This window comes from Morone saxatilis, unplaced genomic scaffold (assembly GCF_004916995.1).
Source record: "Morone saxatilis isolate NCDOM2014 unplaced genomic scaffold, NCSU_SB_2.0 Contig12, whole genome shotgun sequence".
Taxonomy (NCBI): domain Eukaryota; kingdom Metazoa; phylum Chordata; class Actinopteri; family Moronidae; genus Morone; species Morone saxatilis.
In genome coordinates, this window is record NW_023339674.1 from 18,419,698 (window position 1) to 18,440,168 (window position 20,471).

General features: G+C 39.4%; 4 protein-coding genes across 5 annotated transcripts in view; 1 reads left to right on the forward strand and 3 right to left on the reverse strand.

Annotated features, from left to right (window-relative positions):
* Nucleotides 1-3,394: 3,394 nt before the first annotated feature.
* hsd11b1la (hydroxysteroid (11-beta) dehydrogenase 1-like a) lies at nucleotides 3,395-9,135 on the reverse strand. The gene is made up of 6 exons (XM_035652819.1): nucleotides 8,914-9,135; nucleotides 6,986-7,116; nucleotides 6,585-6,788; nucleotides 6,414-6,507; nucleotides 5,586-5,751; nucleotides 3,395-5,049 (listed from the first exon to the last, which is right to left on the reverse strand). Exons 1-6 carry the CDS (start codon nucleotides 8,996-8,998, stop codon nucleotides 4,866-4,868), a joined length of 864 nt encoding a protein of 287 aa, XP_035508712.1. The 5' UTR covers nucleotides 8,999-9,135; the 3' UTR covers nucleotides 3,395-4,865.
* Nucleotides 9,136-9,404: 269 nt separating this feature from the next.
* Nucleotides 9,405-11,813, forward strand: micos13 (mitochondrial contact site and cristae organizing system subunit 13). Its single transcript, XM_035653099.1, has 4 exons — nucleotides 9,405-9,563; nucleotides 10,031-10,187; nucleotides 10,985-11,042; nucleotides 11,288-11,813. The coding sequence occupies exons 1-4, from the start codon at nucleotides 9,535-9,537 to the stop codon at nucleotides 11,383-11,385; spliced, it is 342 nt and encodes a 113-aa protein (XP_035508992.1). The 5' UTR covers nucleotides 9,405-9,534; the 3' UTR covers nucleotides 11,386-11,813.
* An 84-nt stretch (nucleotides 11,814-11,897) lies between these two features.
* On the reverse strand, nucleotides 11,898-16,815 carry LOC118321662 (spindlin-1-like). 2 transcript variants are annotated; one of them, XM_035653097.1, is made up of 5 exons: nucleotides 16,696-16,815; nucleotides 15,916-15,957; nucleotides 15,324-15,571; nucleotides 14,990-15,223; nucleotides 11,898-13,993 (listed from the first exon to the last, which is right to left on the reverse strand). In XM_035653097.1, the coding sequence occupies exons 2-5, from the start codon at nucleotides 15,933-15,935 to the stop codon at nucleotides 13,788-13,790; spliced, it is 708 nt and encodes a 235-aa protein (XP_035508990.1). In that variant the 5' UTR covers nucleotides 15,936-15,957; nucleotides 16,696-16,815; the 3' UTR covers nucleotides 11,898-13,787. The 2 variants fall into 2 exon arrangements, with proteins under 2 accessions (XP_035508990.1, XP_035508991.1); XM_035653098.1 differs by having other exon boundaries at nucleotides 13,771-13,993; nucleotides 15,916-15,954; nucleotides 16,696-16,812.
* A 1,036-nt stretch (nucleotides 16,816-17,851) lies between these two features.
* The window catches only part of LOC118322091 (serine protease 53-like), a 12,335-nt gene continuing 9,715 nt past the window's right edge, over nucleotides 17,852-20,471 (reverse strand). Inside the window, exons 11-15 of the mRNA XM_035653673.1 lie at nucleotides 19,809-19,854; nucleotides 19,567-19,720; nucleotides 19,175-19,304; nucleotides 18,753-19,007; nucleotides 17,852-18,513 (exon numbers count right to left, since the gene is read on the reverse strand). Of these exons, the coding sequence (XP_035509566.1) occupies nucleotides 18,361-18,513; nucleotides 18,753-19,007; nucleotides 19,175-19,304; nucleotides 19,567-19,720; nucleotides 19,809-19,854 (738 nt within the window). The 3' untranslated portion in view covers nucleotides 17,852-18,360. The remainder of the gene's footprint in view (nucleotides 18,514-18,752; nucleotides 19,008-19,174; nucleotides 19,305-19,566; nucleotides 19,721-19,808; nucleotides 19,855-20,471) is intronic.

Sequence of the window (20,471 nt, forward strand, 5' to 3'; positions counted from 1 at the left end):
CCCAAACACCAGAGCTGTCAGCAGTTCAGAGAGGGAGGTGCGAGGGGCAAACATTCAGTGTTAATTGGCACTTTGTAAGCTCTGAGCCTTCCTTTTGTGAGGGAAGTGGAAGAGAGAGTGAGTGAGCAAGGGGGGGACGAGGAGGAGGGGAGGAGTGGTCAGCAGAGGGGGGTGAGGGAGAGAGAGAGAGAGAGAGAGAGAGAGAGAGAGAGAGAGAGACAGCTCTTGTTCTTGTAGGTTTGTTGGGCCTTGTTGAGGGTGTTTACGGTTCACTTCTTATCCTTTGTTAATTGGGCTTTCTCTCCCCCAATGAAAAAAAAGAAGAATTCATGTAACCCCCAGCCTGCCACCCATGCTCCCTGTGACTCGCCCCACCAGCCTGATCAGCAAGAGGAGAGGGATAAATGACAAGAACATAACGAACGGATTGTCCTGCGAACATCATTATACTTGTACATACCCTCAAATCTCTGTGTATCACTCTATAATGAACCATTTCAGATGCAACTGAAACTGTTTTGGCTGTGCTAGCAAGTGCTTTTGATGTTGGTTTGGGAAATTTTGATTTGGTCATATTATTCTTTCTTGCATCTGCAGGTGCCAAATTATCAAGAGAAATCAGCAGCGGCCATTTTGTAGTAGAGTTAAAAGTGGATTTCTGCTAGCAGATGTGTGCATTAACATTTTCTACTTTTCCCCTTAACCCAATCTGACACCCTCCGTGTTAATGGTGATACAGAAGAGCAGACCATCGGGTACAGGATGTAAAAACACCCCGTCCCTCCTCTTTGTGGATCCTCTCCTTCCGCTGATGTGTTTGGAGTTATCTGAAATAATTAAAGAGGAAGAGACCGGCAGACAGAGAGAGAGAGAGAAGGATGGGAAGGCACCTGTCTTTGAAAGAGAGAGGGGAAGAGGGGGGTGTTGTTGGCATGAGGCTGGTGCACTCTGCTTCACAGCACCTCTGGCCTCTTTCTGTCTTTCCCTCTCTCTCCCACTGACTGATGTAAATAATAATAGTGCCAGTACTGAAAGGACACAGGTGTCAACCATTGTGCTGCTCTGAATGGACCTGGGGGAAGGAGGTCATGGGTCACAGGGCCACCTCAGCCACCTCTCACACCCACAGTTTTTATTCACACTAACGCTCCCTTTCATAGGTTTTCATCTCGCTCCCCCCTTCCCTCTGTCTCTCTCGCTCACTCTCTCCTTTTCTTATCATAGCTCAATGTTTTGTGAAAACTTTTCAGAGGTCATGCACAAGCTCAGTATTCAGGAAGATTAACATTCTTTTCAAAATTAATCGGTTCACACAACTACGTAGATCAATGGCTGGTGCTTGAAGAGCCAATAAATGAAGGAAATTTGATTTTAGATAACATTTACATCACAGAAGGGCAAAATATGTATAGCACTCTAGACTAGCCTACATGCATTATATACAGTGCATGTTCACATATTTGCTTTATTCAGCAACATTATGTATAAACTACTATAGTACACTTACATGTGTGCTTCACTACTATATGCTGTGACACGAAACCATGAAAATAATTCACATTTCCGAACTAATCTACAATGTGTTGTGAAAGCACTTAAAAGAAAAGTTTGCAGCAAACATATTAACCCTGTCAATAATGTTAATTACCTTTATAAGCTATCGCCAAATAGCTGTTAGCAATAACAGCTTAGAAAGCACATAAGCTTATTTACCACAATGTCAAATTATTTCTTTAATGACCACATTTTTATGAGAGAATTTTATGAATATATTTGGCGACATATATATTTCAGCTACATCTTTAAAATGATTTATTTTGTATGCGAAACTCCTTTCAATCGCTTCTTTTATCTTCTTTCCAGGAGTCCTGTCTCTCTGTGCCATGTTGCAGGCTTACATCAACATACACATATAACACATCTGTGTGTTACCTCTTGCTCGTGGTTTACTCTGCAAATCTACTTCCACCTTCAAACAGAAGGCTTCTGAGTCCCATTCTCACCAGTTGGTCACCCATTCCCAAACGTCAGTGGATGATAAATGTCACACACACACACACACACACACACACACATAATAACACACAAGCCAGTAAACATGCATGTCCCAATGCGTGTGTGTGCATCAAGGCCGCTCTTTCTATAATGCTCAAAGCAACTGATGGATGAAGCTGGACAGAGATTTGTGGAGCACTGTCCTTTGTGCTCAAAGGAGCAGGACAAGAAAGAATCATAAATTGGGACCGGTGCACGATGATTGCGGTGCACTGCATTATTGCCATGGATAGGTGACTATTTATGGTCTGAAAAATGAAATTTTTGCTGTATCAGCAAACGTCGTGTGCAAATATAAAATCGAGGACGTACCGTATGCTATCTGGCAATAGGTTATAGACTTATTTTACATGTCGTTTGATTTTACTACTGTAGCATATAGGCAGATAGTCTTTCTTTATCTGTCGACATAGAGATGAAATAATACGCTGTATCACGGATATTAAAGCAGAATTCACCCTCCATTACAAACCTCTGTAAGTAAGAGTCAAATTGGCCAATCAGTCTGCTACCTTTCAAGTTTTATGTGTAGTCAGTAAAGCAGCCAGCCTCAGCTTTGGTCTTGGCCTTGGCTGTTTGCAGTCATAATGAAAATGTTTGATCTTGATATAGAGCCCAGTCTAATTTAAAACGCCGGGGAAAATCTCCATGATACTGCACCAACAGGATAGTGATTATGTAAGTGTAGTTTAATTTGCAGCATGCACGACAGTGTATAATAACAGAGAAAGACAAAATAAATAGATTCATGGATGTATCAAGGTTTCAGTGTTTGTTACTATTGTGTGTGTGTGTGTGTGTGAGAGTGTTGTGGGTGGATGCTCCTCAGCCTATAAGACCCATGCTTGGTGGAGATGGAGATGCTAGAGAAGGGTGAGAGGATTTATTACCTAGCATTAGGAACACTAATCTGTTGCAGGTGTTTCTGGCTGTTCTCCCAGGCCATGCCTGCTCTCCTCCCCAGGAGGCCCCACCATATTTGTGTGTGTGACAGAGAAAGAGACAGAAAAAGCGAGTTTTTTTTTCTTTCCACGGCATCTGCAGGGAGATTATACCGTCTCCACAATCCTCTCAAATCATGAAGAGTGTCAAGATAAGGAGTAAGAGAACATGTATTCCAATGACATCTCCCCATCAGTCATATCGACCGAAATACTACATGAAAACAGCAAAGCGCATAAGAACTGTGCAAACTTTTATATTACAGATTCAAGGCCACTTCTTCTTGCTGTGGGAGAGTCATTTATATGCATCCTGGAGAAAGTGCTCTTCTTTTTGCTTCTCAACTTTTCAAATCACACTATAATTTTTAGCGAGGCATTTGTTTTTGACAATGACAACTCACTCTGGGGTATACAGTAGAAAACCACTCTCAGCAGGGTACAACCTCTAGGGTGTATTACAATAAAGAAAAGACCACCAGGATGGATTGAGCCAACAGCTTCACAGGAAGCCTGCGGTGCTTTTGGGGGATGATGAACAAAGACACAAAGGAACCCGCTGAGAAAGTCCTGCTCTGTAGGAAGTCTGCAACGCCTACTGTGGCCAGCTTTGGAAAGAAGAAACTAAATGAAATAGAGAAGAATAGAGGAGATGGAGAGGAATCCAGGGGTGTGGAACAGTGAAGACAGGAAAAGGAACAGGGAGGGTGAGAATTGATATGGTGATGGAGGTTTAAAAAAAAAGTCAGATGATTCAATCTGAGAACAAACAGGACACAATTCTCCAGTACTATATAAAAATATTTCAAGCCAGATTGCTACATCACCATCAAATGCATGACGATGTGCTATCAAGGATTTTTTTTCTCAACAGAGAATGGACTGGTTGCTGTAAATAGGATGAAGTAGCCTTACTTTACTACTTTGGCACTACTGCCCCCATGTGGACATTCAATGTAGTCTTTCATTCTGTTAAATGTCTCTGAGGTACGGTACTGAGCATGTACTTGATTCTTTTGAGTGTGTAGGACTGAATGTTTTAATAACAAAATAATTTTAATGTTCAAGGGTTCCAATCAGTTTTACACTTAGTAATCAGTGGTTGCAGAGTTTATAATTGGTCTTTGTGCGGTGATCCTGTCACCTCTGACTATTTCACTATCCCCAAAATCACTCGGAAAGGAAATGTTTTACAAGAAAGATAAATACAGTACGACTGGGAGAAAGTGTCTTCTTCTTTCACCAAGCCTTTCACTTTCACCACAGAACTGTAGTAATGTCAAATGTTCCAACCATCACTGAATCCTGAAGGTGTCCTCTGCTCTTCAGAAACGTCCTTTTCCTGACACTCGCCTGTTGAGCAGAACGTTCTCCTACTGTGTACTGCTCCATGTGTTGTGCTCTGAGTACTAGGTGGATTTTTTACATTTGCGTGTAATGGCTATTGGTGCCTTAGCTCATGGTTCACATTGGTTGTACTGTGTAGATAGGAATTAACCCCTTTTTTAAAAAATCTCTTTGAGGTAGGCCAAAATGAAACAAACCCAAGCCATAAGATGTTCTCCCCCATGGAGTTTTTATAACTGGACCTCTACCAAAGGCAAGATGAGGAAAGGTGGATGGGGTTCCCTTTATTATATACAGTATTCTGGTCAGTTTGGCTGTAAAGAAACACTATTTTCAAACTGGAAGGTTAAAAATTAGTAGAATATTAAGACTAAATCTGGGTAGTGGAATATATTGATTACAGACAGGGCTGTCTACAGCATCATCATGCCCATTGTGTATCAATACATGATGAATATGATGCAACAGGTCATACTGAATAGTAATATTAACCCATGTACTGAATAATGGTACTACAGATTTTCATGGGTTGTAGTTGTAGGAGTTCTGGATGAAATAGTTAGTGATGGCAGGGAACCAGTCTTTACTGAGAGTCACAAAGTGGGTGAACCAAGGGTAGAAGAGCTCTGGCTGTTTTGTAGCTCCTGTAATGATGATGTTGAAGGCTGCATCTGTGGCAGGGTAGGCTGGTACATTAGTGACACCCCTAGGACACAGAAAAATATTACATTTAAGTACAGCGGATAGCAGTAGAAAAAGATGTGCAGGGGCTACCATAGTTTTTATATGCTTTCCAACATATTCCACTATTTTTCTCCACACTTGATCAAATGATCAACTCATTTTTTATGGTGTAATAAACAAGCATATCTCAAGAGAACGGTCTTTCAACTCCCCAGATTAAAAGGAGGCTGCAACATCAACAAACTTCTTTTCTGGAAAACAAATATGACACTCGACGAACAACCCCAATGGGCTCTGATGGAAACCTCCTCCTCTCATATCTAACTTTACTATCAGTGAAGAATCAACAAACAACTGAGTCCACCCCCCTTAATGCTTTGATTTTTTTCTGAATTATATATTATATTTATTATGTTTTCTTTTTTTTTTGTTTCTTTGTTGCCCGCCCCCTTCCCTTTTAAATATCATTATAAAAGTATCAGTGATCACTTTGCTGTAATTGTGAGACACTTTGCATTTGGACTTTGGTTAATATCAGTTACTGTGTATTTGACTAACCTGACTTTCTCCATTGCCGCCTCGGTATCAATGAGCCCCAGTGTGCATATAGAGATGGACACATTGCTCTTCTTCATAGCCAGCTCATGCTGAAGGGCCCCGAAGAAACCATTCAATGCAAATTTTGTTGAAGTATACGGTGCCACAAAAGGACTGGACATTTTACCTGTGAAGCAGCAATAACAGTCAGGTTTTCCAACACTGTTTTCACTCTATTGTGGCCTTCTTGGGCCTCATTTATAAAACTATTGTACGCACAATATGATCTTGTCTGGTGCAAACATACAAATTAAGAACTTTAGTGGGATTCATCAGGATTTTAATATTTCCAAAATCTTCATAAGCAAGGACAAATTGTCCTTGTGGATTTACATATATTTGTAACTAAACTCATCTAAGGAGCACAAATCCATGCTATTATGGGTTTTGGTGTTTATTTGTTCATCAAATATCAAATAAAGATCAGTAGCAGTATCTATTTCCAATAGATTTAGGGTTTCAACATTTTTATTTTACAAAACCATCTCACTACGAGGAGCATTTATTAGCTGTTGTAAGAGCTTTTGATCATATTATCTCATGTGAGTCAACTGAAAGCTCCAAAAGCTACTAAAAAGACCTTGAGATTAGATTGTTTTGACAACATAACATTTTTCATCATGTATTTTTTATTTGTATTAATTTTATTTTCCTCAGAAAGAACTTTGTAACTTTGTTAGGAAAAAGTTAATTGTTATTATTCTTTTTTAAAGGCATTTATAGGTACATGTATATGTTTCATAGTTTGCTGTCATCAAATTATGTATGAAAATGATGTGGCAAACCTACCTAAAAGTGATGAAACAATCACCAGCGATCCTTTACTTTGTTCGAGGGAGGCCATAGCTTTCCAAGCCATCTGAATATAGCTGAAGAAATTGACCTTTGGAAAGCACACATGCACATTTAGTGAATTCCCCACATTTAATGTGCTGATAGACAATCAAAATGCTACACTACCTTCATCAGCCACCTGGTGTGCTCCACATCTCCATCCCACAGTGCGAAGGGGCTCGGGCCAATGTGGTTGAGAACCAGGTAATCCAACCCCCCAAGCTTTTCCAGAGCAAAATCTACCACCTTGTTAGGATCTGATTCATTGGCCATGTCGGCTGCTATGTAGAGCGCTTTCTGGGCTCCCAAACTCAGACACTTCTCTGCCACCTGTAAAGCAAAGATCAGGGGGAATGTATTAACTGTCCAATGCAGGTGCAGAAAACAGTATAGAAAAAACTTGTGCCCTTCAACCAACTGAAGTTTCTAGAAATACACTGTACATGTATTTATACTGTACTCCTCAGGCAGTTTACATAATAATTAACACTTACTGGTTTGAGTTCATTTATATGTTGTTTACTGACCTGCTGTAATACTTTTTCCCTTCTTGCTGTAATTACTATTTGGGCTCCAAAGCGGGCGTAGTGATACGCCATTTGTTCACCAATACCCGTACTGGCCCCAGTCACTACTACCCTGGCACCTCTGAGAGAGTCTGTGAAATACATGAGACACACAGAAAGACATATGTGCTGTAAACACAGTTGTGTTGATGGAAATAAATAAACATTCAAATTTGAGTGCCACTGACACAGTCTTTTAAATGTTGATTTTGATACTGGCATTGTGCTGGGACAGGTATTTGTTCCAACGAGTATATGATATAAACTTCTAAAAGTAGATTACGTTTTGAAACTGAACTTGAAGACACTGAACTGTTATTTTAAGATCACATTTATAACACCATAATCTCTATTTTATCTAGAATCGGTCAGTATCTATAGGACCTTGCCATAAATAGATAAACCAATCAAAGTCCTCAATGTATTTCAACATTATAGTGAAACGTCTCGACTTCGACTTCTTGCTCATTAGACTCATGGTGTACAAAACCTCTGACACTGAGGTCGGAGGAGCCGATATATATAGCCACAAAACTCTGTCCCCTCTTTGAACAAGATGGTAAAATGTTCAGATATTGTGTTTATTCATTAACTTAATACACAGGAAACTTTCCAGTTTTTGATGTTATCCAGTGCACTGGTCACTGCTTTTGGTGCCATAACAGCCAAATGTGCAGTCAACCACATATTCTTTTCCTGTTGTTTCCACACATGAGAAAATAAGAAAGGAAGAGCTGGCTGAGATTACAGGCAAAACTGCACTTCCAGGACATTGCACCTTTGTGCTGTATGTCTATAAATTCATATAACATATGAAACAAATCATCAAATTTCATTCTCCATTTGTAAAGTGTTGTTATATGTTGTTATATTAAATGACAAAAGCTGTTGTATCAGCTGTGGTAGTTGCTTTTTAGAAGGTGACATATTTTTGCAGTTGTTGAAAAACGTGCATGGGGATGTGCAAGTACATTAACACTACCCCATTGACTCAAACCATATAATTTTATTACTTGTGAAGGCTCTGTACACTGCGTCCTCACTGCATTGATAAATGCTGTCCTCTCCCTCTATAAGTCACAAGCAGATAGTGTGTCAGATTATGCCCAATTACTCGCTCAGTTTGTGCTTCCTTTCCCAAATTTCCCCAGGGGAACATTAACTTATATATATATATATATATATATATATATAATATATATACAGATATAAGTAATCTGTAATAATAGAGAGATGTGGGAAGAGAATCAAACATAAAAAAACATGGGATGATTTTCTAGATTTGCAAGACATTTTTTTACATACTTCAATTTGTTTTGTTTTTTCATAAAAATTTAATCATGAAATATAATACAGTAAATGCCACACATATTAAATAATGTTACATTAGACAGCGTGCATTCAAAGGGTTCTTATAGGTGGGAGAAAGTACTGCATTAGCAGTCAAACATTTTTTTAATCCAATAGCAATTTAGATAAATCAGGTATCTACAGGCCAAATCAGGCCAACTACTTTAAATTACATCCTATAGAACGCTGTTTGTTACATGTGCATTATTTGATTATTAGCTTTCATTATTTGACAAGTTGTATGTTCATGACTTTATCACTTGACATTTTTACTGGGGTCTTAAAATGTGAAGATTGCAAGTTATTTTTAACCTTTAAATAAGGACGGATTGTCTCACTGTAGCACAGACAATCTCCCCCATGTGTGTTTCAGACCATTCTGTCACCTGTAACACAGAGCCTGACCACCTGTAGATCTCACACCACCTGCCACCGCTCTGTCACTGAGCTACATCAGCATTAATGCTGCTATTAAAGTGACCAAACGCAACAATAAAAACAAATGACCGCATATCAACAACTATATGCGTCTCTCTTACCTGCATCAAAACTGGGTGCGGTCCACTTGACAGCAAGGAATGCAACACATACGCTAGCGAATATGATTTTCATGAAAGTTCCCATTTTGTGAACTTGTTGGTGGTTAATTTTAAGCTCTTAGGGGTGAGCCTAAACTTCCACAATCCCAGTTTCCAGATCCGTCTCTCAATGTGAGGAAAGATTAGGAAACTCAAATGCCATTTATGTAAACAAATCCCTCCTCTCTATTGACATGTATGGTATGAACGGGGTGTGTTGTTCACATAAGAGGTTCATTGAACTGGAATCGTCCTAGGCCAGTTTCTCAGACAGAAATAACTAAATATATTTGTTTGTTATTTATAAAAAAAAAACACACACTTTACTTTATAACACTTTTTATTATCAATTGTAATTTATTTGGCCACAGGTGCAAAAAAAAAAAAAGAAAAAAAAAAAAAGACCACACTAACGAATCTGTCGCTCTTAAATGGCCTTAGCGCTATCTTTTGAAAGGGCAACTTTATTGACAAAACCCTTGAGCACAGAGAACAGAGCCGGGTTGCCCTTCAGTGGCGATATCAAGACAGCCTTCACACCAGGAGTAACAGTACGTGAGAGGAAACTACACCCTGTGGACCATGGCGGCAAGAATTCTGCCCGTAGTGAAGTTAGTTCTTTTAATTTGGGACGTTTTTCCTCTGAAGTTAATGCTGCTGTCGATGTTAGCTGCTCGATTAGCCAGTGAGCTAACTGACGCTAGGTTAGCATAACTGTGAGTCTGTCCGAGTCTTACAGCTGTCATCTTCAACCACTCTGCACAGTGGATAGTGCACAGTTTGTGAGTCTGCTGAATAGCTCAGCAGTACAATGATTTTATTCTACACACACACACACACACACACACATATATATATATATATTTATATATCCAGTTTCGATGACTTCGCGTACACACAACTTCTTTGTTCGCTAACGTTAGCCAGCAGATGTTTTTTATTAATAATTATTAACTAGCTAGCTTCATTAACAGATCATTTATTTGCATTAAAGGAAACTCTTCCATGGTGTACTCTGTCTGACATGTGTTTGACCGGATACAGGGGGATCTGACTGCCTCTGCTGTTTCATTTTCAGACTGGCCACCAAGGTGACCATTGCAGGAGGAGCTGTCTACGTTGCCTATGACTCCGGTCTGTTGGGGAGCAGTGAGCAGGGCTCAGAGGCTCTGGGGAAGGCCAAGGCTGTAATCCCCCCCGCCGTAGAGGAATGGATGAAGTACTTTGGCATGGAGGTACAGATAAGATGCACTGCTTAAGCATTGTTCTGATCCAGGACGGCCCTGGGTGTGTGATAATGCAACACAAGGGAGGAAAACATGTCAGGCACATTTTTTGTTCGAGTAATTTGCCTGCAGTAGCTACACAAATCTGTGCTGTAGTAATAATGCAATGGATAAATAAATTGATAAATTGAATTTTAGTATCCTGCCCTCTCATGGCCCATTCCCCGTTGCATTGTAAGACACCTTTACAAGACAAATGTTGTATTTACAGTACAATGGTGAACAGCTTCCAGCCAATAAAAAACAAAATTATACTCATTCTCTATTTATCCCAGATCACACACTGGACAAATTTAACTTTCTTCTTCTAAAACTGTACCGACCCATTTCAGTATAAAGGCATTAAAGGCATTTTCTCTTTGTTAGAAAAGAACACAATTATCTGTATAATATTTTTCGTACGCAGCTTTGGTTCACTCCCAATCTTATTTACCCAGTTCTGTCATTTCAGAATTGACAATTTAACAGTAATCATCTTAGTTTAACCTATTTAGTCAATAATCAGCCCAGTTATATTTATTGTATGTTTCATATCCGTATTCCAGTGTAATACTGGAGTAATGTGACTATTCCCACTTCTCAGTGAAGCACCAGAAGGTCAAACCATCACTCGTCATTGCCTCTGGTACACACGATGCACTTAGTCCACATGATGTTGAGTAGTATCACAAGTGAACAGTAATGAGCCAAAATTATATCTTTAACATTTCATGCATTATGTCCTTCTACTACCTCCTTCTCCTCAGGCTCAACTTCCAACCATGCCTAAGATTGAATTCTCCCCTCTTCAGTCGTGGAACTCTGGTAAGAGCTGAATGAAAGGCTTTTTTTTTTTCTTTTTAAATAGAGGGTACAAATTGTGTAATGTCATGAGTTTGTGTTTTTGTGTGTGCCACATTCAAATTGTGGTCACACACTTCACTTGGTAGATACAGTGGTATTTTTAGCATTCCATTGGGTTAGTAATCAGTTTCAGCATCACTGTTATGACTTTGAGATTAAATGCATTGTACGTAAACCCAAAACCATTTGTTTTATTTTTATTGCAGGAGTGCGGTGGACAATTTCATCTCTTTCAGAGGCTCCAACAAAAGCAAGTGATTACACAAATCAGGGATTGCAGTACCTGAAAGACCTCACCAAGTGAACAGGAACTCTCTGGTCAACCTTAAATTTATAAATCTTTTGAGTTTTGCACTTGAATGACATTACCTCTTCAAAAGTTGTAGCCCCTGACAAGAAAGAAAAAACACCCAACATGAAAGAAAAATGTGTGTTGAAATTCAGCTACAAGGAGTGTAGTCTCCTGAATGGGTACTGTGGTCCTCTAAATGATAGTGGCATTGGTTGGGAGTCGTATTGTACATAATGCTAGGAAGCAATATGTGTTTTAAAAGAAATTGTTCTTTGGTTTTGTGTGTACCATCAAACCTAATTTTGCTCAGAACTGTCTAATATACAATATTTTACTTCCCTTTGTGCTCAAACCATCCAAATATTATGAAGAGAATGTCTGATGTGTGTGTATATATGCAGTTTCACCATTTGTGACTAAATACATCGATCTTAAAACACGTCCAGTCTTAAGTTTGATTTATTGAGGCAGAATACGTACTGCACGTGGGTCGTGGCAGTGTGTTCAAAGAACGAAACCAAACAAATGTGCAAAAATCTTTATTACTCATGAAAGAATAATCATGACACCGATGGCCTGTTGATGCTGCTACAGCTTCAGCGCAGGAGGTGGTGACTGAAAAGCATGTAGAAGAGCGCACACAGCCATTTGTAACTCCACTTTACACAACATAAAAACACCCCGCAGCACCACTAGCGGTGATGTACAGTGTTAACCTATTTGTTTAGTTCCTTAATGTGGGTTGAACAAACGGTACTGATTCTGCCACACACTTGTCTACTGTCAAAATAAGGTTTGAAAATTTCCAGACACTCTGTTCAGGTGATGCATGCAGAGTTTTGATAGCTAAAAATAACTGTAATAGTATATTTACTGATTGACTAGTTTACTGAGGGATACACTGAATAACTCGCAGAAGGCTGAGAACAATTCAGCAACTAGGACATAGTGACGAAGTTGGGATGAAATACCAATACCACACTGCAAGCATACATGTCATGTTTGCAAGACAAAGTTATAAAGACTAGAACCAGAATTAGTTAGTTACTGTCAACAAACCGCTTTGTCAGTTGATTATACCTGTTTAATATTCGGTTTATAATTTATGTATAGTAATAACTCTCACTAAAAGCTGGTGGTATTGTATCGATGAGATATTGGTATAAATGAGAGTAATCACGACAGGCAACATTACAAGGCATTTTACACAAGTTGTACATATTAAATACTGTCATCTGTATTGCAACAAGATTTTTTTTTTTTCTTTTTTCCATGCGTGTGATATAAAGCATTTATTCTGCCACATTTGCTCCTAAGGAAAAAGCAATTTGGGGAAACTGTAGCGTAACCTAAACATGTAAACTTTTATACAATAAAGTGCTCCCCACAATATCAACAGTGAGATTATACAACCAAGGATGATGTGTGTTGTATTTAAAGAACATTTTAAATCTGCATGAAGAGCAAAACAGCATAAATATAAACTGATGGCTGCAAAAACTTTCCTCAAGCTGTCAGTGTCACCACTTCTGAATGAAAACCAAATAGCAGCCTTCATACACAATGATTCATTAAGTGCTTAGATAGTCGGAGATTGAGCGTGTACAATATTGCAGAATGACAAGCCGGAAGGCACTTCATGATTCGTGTGGGATCAAATTGATATGAGAATTTAGCAAACTGGATCTTCATCACCAATACAAAGGATTTGCTTTGATACAATCCTAAACATGGTGCAAAGGTGCAGGAATATATTTCCACATGAGTATAATTTATCTAAAAGCCTTTAGCAAATAAAAGGGGCCCCTTAAGGTGATGTGACAATACTGCTTTCATTCAGCCTTACCATTGCTAACGCTAAATTACTTGATAATATGTGCAGATAAATACATGTACAGTACTTATCTGCACATGTAATTCAATAAATGTCTCAGTAGTAGACATCTATCCTAAATGGAATAATGTATGTATCATGGTTACTAGCTATTTAGATGATCCAAAGAAAAATGGCTTCAAAAGGATATTCTGAGCAGCTTTTTCAGTACACACTGCGATTTAATTTAAGATAATTACTTTAAGGACAGATCAGTGAGTATCTCAGGGACAACAATGCAAATGCAGTAACAACTGCACTTTGCAGCTGTTGGGCAGTGCAATCTTAGACTGTCCGAAGTTAAAAGTATAAAGTAGAGCAGCAACATTAAAACAAGTCGACACCCTCTCCTCGAAATAGCCAAGCATAGCGGTGCTACAGTTCTGCTGTGCATATGAAAAACAGATTGCACTTTATTCCGAACAATAAAGCATATTAACTATTCAACCCTGTCATGGCTTTGAATAACAAGATTATAACAATGAGTGGAACAGAAGCAGATGGACGGAGGCTGGAGAGTGAGATAAAGTGTCCACTATCTCTAGGTGGTTTTGACCAAGTCATAGACATGAATATGAAAGTCATCATCATATTTGATATAGTAGACAGAGGGCTTGGCTGGGACCTGGTAGATGACCAGGCCTGTTCTCTTCACACCCTTGTCAGTAACATACTCCACTTGTTTCCCCACCAGACTCTCCGTCTCTTCCCCTGGCTTCCTGTCTGCAGGCAACAGGTGCTTGTTTTCTGAGGAGTGAAACATTATACAAACATTACAATTATATTTGAGTTTAGCTCACCAAACACAACCTACTTTACTACTACTACTGCTAAAAACAAAGGCTCTATATTATTCTTTACATGGCCCATCTCAGTTTACCAATCGTTGCATGAAACTTAATCACCAAAATAAGGGAATGTGCATCCTCTTGTTATTTCTCCAGTCCTATTTTCTCAATTTTACCATTACTTCGATAATTTTTTCCTGACGTAGAAATTAAGAGAAAAACATCCTCCAGGGCTTTTCTAAAGTTGTAGTGTAAGAATCTTGGTCCTTTTTAATTCATGACTTAGTTAAGATCTTAATCTGAAAATGACCACGAGCACAAAGCTTTAACAGACAAACTATATACGTTTTTACAGGTCTTCCAATCTTGCATAATGCCTCAGTATTCTGATATTTTATTAACATTCATCATCTAAATTAAACCTGAATAGAAGTTGTAGTGTAGTGTAGTTTGTGTGCCAAATCACTAAATATTCTCAAATTAGAAACAGCAATTTGTGCACGTTTAAACATACCCATTACCTCTGGAACAGCTCCAGAAACAGTTGTGTGATGAAACCGCTGATTAGAGTCTTGGCTCTCATCATTGAACCTTTCATAAATATCTAAACTCCCGGAGAAAACGGCATCTGATTTGAAGACTGAAGTATGTTTGTGGAAAACTTCAACTCTAGAAGTGCTTACTTTAAAATACATAATTTTGCCTGTATGATACTGGGACTCAAACCCTCCCGATGAATACTAGTCATAAATACTTCCATGACCACTGTGACTGCTGGTGAACTCACATGCTATCCATGCCAAACAACATTAAACGACCTTCCCAAGTGGAAAAATGATTCACGTCACACAGCGGTCGCCTTTGATTCTATCTATAAAGCCTTAGGACAAGATCATCAAAGACTTAAGCTTTCTGAACTATAAATCTGTCTTTGTTGTATCCAAATTAGCAGTACCTGCTTCAGGCAGTATCCTGAGGTCTCCGTCAGCGTAGTCGTCCCACAGCTGGTACATATAAAGAACGGGGTCCTTTTCATATGTGATATAATACCAGTTGGTCATAATTGGAGCTCTAGAGAGGACCATGCCTCTCCACTCGTTCTTCTCTCCGTCCTCCTTTTCAAACAGATGCTCCACAGCTTTGCCCACCAGCTCCTCCGCCCCTGGAGGTATCTTGATCTTGTTGTTTACTGTCAGACGCAGCAATAGAAAAGTGAGAAACGTGGGAACCTATAACCCATCAGTTGCAAACTAGCTGGCATAGATTAAAAGAGAGGCTAACCAACTCACCGACTTTTTCCGACAGGACCTGAAGGTTCGACACTCGGTCGTCCTTGAACAGCTCAATGCCGTAGACGCAGTCAAAGCCGTCATACTTCACCATGAAGAGAGAAGGGTTCACACTAAGCCTGTCGAGTACTGTTCCCTTCCATTTGCTCTGGTTCCCCTTCTCACGCCAGTTATGCTGAATGCGGACTCCCAGAATGCTGTTGGGGTCAGGGCTCAACATGTCACTCAGCTCCCCGCTACTCCGCTTTCTGGTAAAACAGGATGAATATGCAGGTCTGTGTGTCTGTGGTTAACAATATGCAAAAGCCTTTATGACATTTGAGATGTTTCTGGAAGGTTACTGTAGGTAAGACTGAGACTTCTTCTTTTTCAGGTCTATTTGCAACAAAACCAATATCAAAACTTTACTATTTCTTTATGCTGCTGATTATTAAAATCTGATAAACATCTGATATAAATTATAGGATAATTCCAGAGGTTTATACCTGGATTAGCCACTTTTTCATGCACATTTTACTATTATGTACGTTCCATTCTGATATATATAATGGCATCATTGGATGGCACATACAGTAGCTCTGTTTGTACATACCTGCCCCTTTTCTTGGACATGCCTCCAGGAATTCAGTGGCTACTGATTAAGAGAAAGACAGGGCGATGCACTGTTATTATGTGAGTGAAGATGACAGCTGCCAAACTTCACATGTACTGTATACTACATAGCATGAGAAAGGCCTCTACTTCAGCTGACAGGCTGGGCTGCCTGCAGAGACCAGTGACAGGCTGCAGCCTGCTCACAAGACTGACAACTACAACAGCCAATAGATTAGCATGATGGAATAACTTCCTGTGTGTTTTACTTTAACTACACAGCAATGGAGGTCACTGTTTTCTACTTAGGCGAAACTGTGTAGCTTATCATGTTTAGTTAGCAGTCTCGTTTCAGTGTAGGGATTTAAAAGCCAACAACAACAAAAATATGTCTGACACAACTTCCAAGAGAATATGTCAGCCATTTCACTGTATCTGACGAATTACACTGTGTAAAGCTCACCGGTTACATTTTAATGCAACTAAACTTATACATTAGCAACACACATATCAAATATGACGGGGTGAGCCTAAACGACGCCATAAGTCACGCCATACAGCACCTGTCCTGGACTAAGTCCAACACACCTTCACCTCACACTGTAGGTTACCAGTTACCACTCGTCTGTCCTAGCTCTACCTCAATGCAGATGTTACTGTAACAGAAGTGGAGGCGGCTAGCTACATCCGCTCTTCGGCGTCCCTGCTGGCAGGTTAACAACCACCAGCAACAACTGGGTGTCAACAGCCTTATTCTCCCCTCGGAACACATTTCCATTACCTTTACGCAGATTTCATATCAGTATTGTTCAGTTCGTCTGGCAGAGAAATGTTGCCACACACCAACCCGCCTATGCAAATCTCGCGAAACCTGTGGAAAATGGGAGATGCGGAGAGGAGACTCCAGTTCCCGGCGTGCCCTGGTTTACCGTGACCGCAGAGAGGCGCACGGACACGCGCGCAATGCATCGTGGGAAATGTTGTTTTGATGACAATGATATGGACTTTTAACGACCAGAGTTTTAACAGGTGTTGTAGACAGAGCTGCGTGCTGCGTTCGAGGGTTTTCGAGTGGAAATAGCGTAACTACGGTATTGGTGCGCATGATCGACATGAAAAAAGTACACAGCATAACCGATCAGAGGATTTTCTGTGACGCAAGAGTTGCCTAAAATGTTACTTAAAGGGGCAGACAACACAAGAAAGGTGTTAAAGTTATAAAGCAATAGAATAGATTGTAAAATCATTATTATGTTTGTAAGTTAACTCTTAATTTAACATTTAAATACCTCTGTCAGGCCTATGACAATGAGCATCTTCATTTTAGAAAATCAACTCAACACAACACTAAAATGCTTGGTGCACAATTTGTGACTCTTTTATTACATCTGATCTTTGAAATAAAATAAAATTGAGGCCTGATCATCTTTGTGAAGACCATTTTAATAATGTCAACCTAAACCGTGATTCATTTATTCAAGGACCACTCGAAGGCAGCATGTTCAATTTTAAAATGATCTTGAAATATTACCTGAATGCATATCAATACCACGAGGATCATAAATCTATACAACCACAGGGGAGCTAGTCACATTCACCACTGACCTGGAAGTCAGGGTTATTGACAATCAGCAAATGATTGGGAATATCAGCTGCTCCCCTCTCGGCACCACTATCACCTGTTACCATTATGTTGAATGGCATTATAAAGTTGCACAATACAGCTGCACACTACAAGTTACATAATATAAATACACACAATATCACCCGGACAACTAAACAGACCGCATTTACTCAGGCTTGACTTGTTCATCTGAATGCAACACTTAGCTCTATATCTAGCTATGTTTATAAAAGGAACAATTCAAGCAGGGCAGAGTGTATGCTCCAAGAATGAAGTTACTTACCAAATATGAAAACATGAACAAAAACTTGCCGAAATAATGGTTTTATTCATCATCAAGGTGGTGTCATTGTTTGATACATAGAGTATGTTCACTACAATAAAATGAATAAATGGGAATTGATCTTCAGCTCAGCATATTTGACACTTTAGAATGAAATTAAATTAATGAAAGTAGCTTTGCCTGACCCATATATCGAATGCATGCAATGTAACAAAAACAAAAGGTTACAAAAACTTCAGTTATCAACTCATCTAACATTTATACATCTTATATTTCGGTCTAGATTTATATATATATATATATATATATTTACTTATCTTACTTTCTATACTTCATGCATTTATTTCTGTCATTGTGCTTCTGCAACAACCAAATTTCCCCGCTGGGGATCAGTAAAGGTTTATGTTTATCTCAACAACCACAGCGCTGCATTGTTAAACAGATATTAAACAACATAACACCACGTTCCATTCAGGGCCTTGTCTTCAAAGTGCATACCAATTAAGCATAGTGACACATTACCATTCAATCTAATTAGCCTAATTGCTGTTTATCACACTTGTAATCCAGTCCCTAAAGGATGTTATGCGCGTGTAGACATCAGGCGTCCTGGGGTCTCCACATCGCCGGCCAGAGAAGGAGACGACACCTGCTGCAGCTCCATCACACACCAATGGACCACCTGAATCCCCCTTAAACAGTAAAAATATGAGAGAGTTAACAGAAGGTGTACTTTGCTTAAAGCAAAGAATCAAGAATAATGTTTCTATTAACAAGACATTGTCAGACCTTAACAATATCTATCTGGTTTGCTTACATTTACTGAATGTGATACTCACATCATTTAGAAAAGCTGTTTACACACTTAAGACAACTCCTTCAAAGGTCAGTTTGGGGTTCAGATTAACAATTAACCAGTGTATTTTCTTACCGAGCAGAAGCCTTGAAAGACGTCACCCCCAACACCACAAACCATTGTCCTGGTGATGGGAACACCACTCCATCTTCTACGACAGGTCTGCTGCGTCAGGGTGGTTACATTGACCTCCTGAAGCCTGTTTGGCAAGGTGTTGTTATCCCCGACATCCCCCCAGCCAGCCGTGATGCACTTACTGGATGTGCTCACCCTGCCCCTTTTCAGAGGGATCAGCTGCACCGCTTCAGTCAGTTGGGCCCTTCGGTTGAGCTGAGACAAGGAGAGTAATGGTTGGAAAATACAGAAAATGTTAATTGTGCTAGAGTTTGTGTTATCTTAACATGCTTTATGTTTTTGGGCAAACTTGAAACATCAATGACGACAGGATTCTTCTACTTCAGATCTGATACAGATTAAAAAAACAGTTTAGTCCTCACCTTTAGGAGCATGATATCATTTGCATGTCCATCATAGCTGGGATGTGGAATGGATCTGACAGTGGTGAACTCCTGCTTTGTAGATTCATTACCGGACAGGGAATCAGCTCCAAGTACAACTGTGTAGGGTCTAGACATCACAATTGAATGACGACTGTTAATAATCTCTCTCTAGACTTGAAACAGTAATACACCACAATGAATCTACAAAGTGCAAGCTGATTTTTATCCTGAATTGACCACAATGTTGTCTGAGATTCATTGTCATTATGACGTTTAACAATATTTCAAATCCTGTGATGTCTGTTATAGTTGTTAAAGTAATTAACCATCAGTTAATGATTGCTGCCAACGTAACAAAAAGAGATGTTAGTCTATTTTTTAATTCTTACGTAGGTATCTGACAATGTGCTGCTGTGAGCACAAAGTCCTCTCTCACTAGGGTTCCCCCACAGTTCAGGCGACCTCGGACTTGCAACGCGGCCATGTAGGGGCGAGAGTGGGGGGCAGCCTCTCTGCCTCCAACAATACGAGATCCATCAGCTCCTGAAACACAAAATCATCTTTTATTACTATGGTTATAAAAAATATAAAGGCCCGTAACAAAGGTTTTTACAATATATAGATAACTTACCATTCGGAACAAAGAGCAGCAGGAGTATGAAGATGATGGCCATGGTCTTTGGTCAAATCCAGAACTTCCAACCCTTGGTCTTGAGGTTTTGGGGGGAGGGGAGTGGACAACGTCTTGCTCATTTTGTGGTCTTTATTGCTTCAGGGTGTTTGCTAACATACAGGTTTTTTTTCTTTGTGAAGTTGCTGGTGGGATTGCAAAATATGTGGTTTTAGATTTTCAAAACAGGGTTTCATAATTGATGCAAGAAACTGGTGGAGTTATAACGGCTTTGGAGCATCACGTGAACATCACGTCCACTGATGAACTGAAAGTTCTACACTTTTTTATCAGTGGTAAACATTTTGGATAAATGTTAGTTTGAAGTCTACATTGTCTGAAAAACAGTGATTGAAATTAATAATGAGAAAGTGTGTGTGTGTGTGTTTCTTATAAAGTGGTAAAGTCACAATACCAGCTATAATATACATGATTGTCACATTTTGTCGATTTTCCAACAAGCCAACATGCTGTTGTTTGATGTCTTTCTATGATATTGTATATAACCAGCTGCACAAACCTACTGCATCTACACCTACCAGGATATTAACTTTCTTCACTTAGTTCAGGTTAGGTAAGATTTTAGTATTTTGGTTTCTTTTATGTTATCTGTTAACTGTCCTT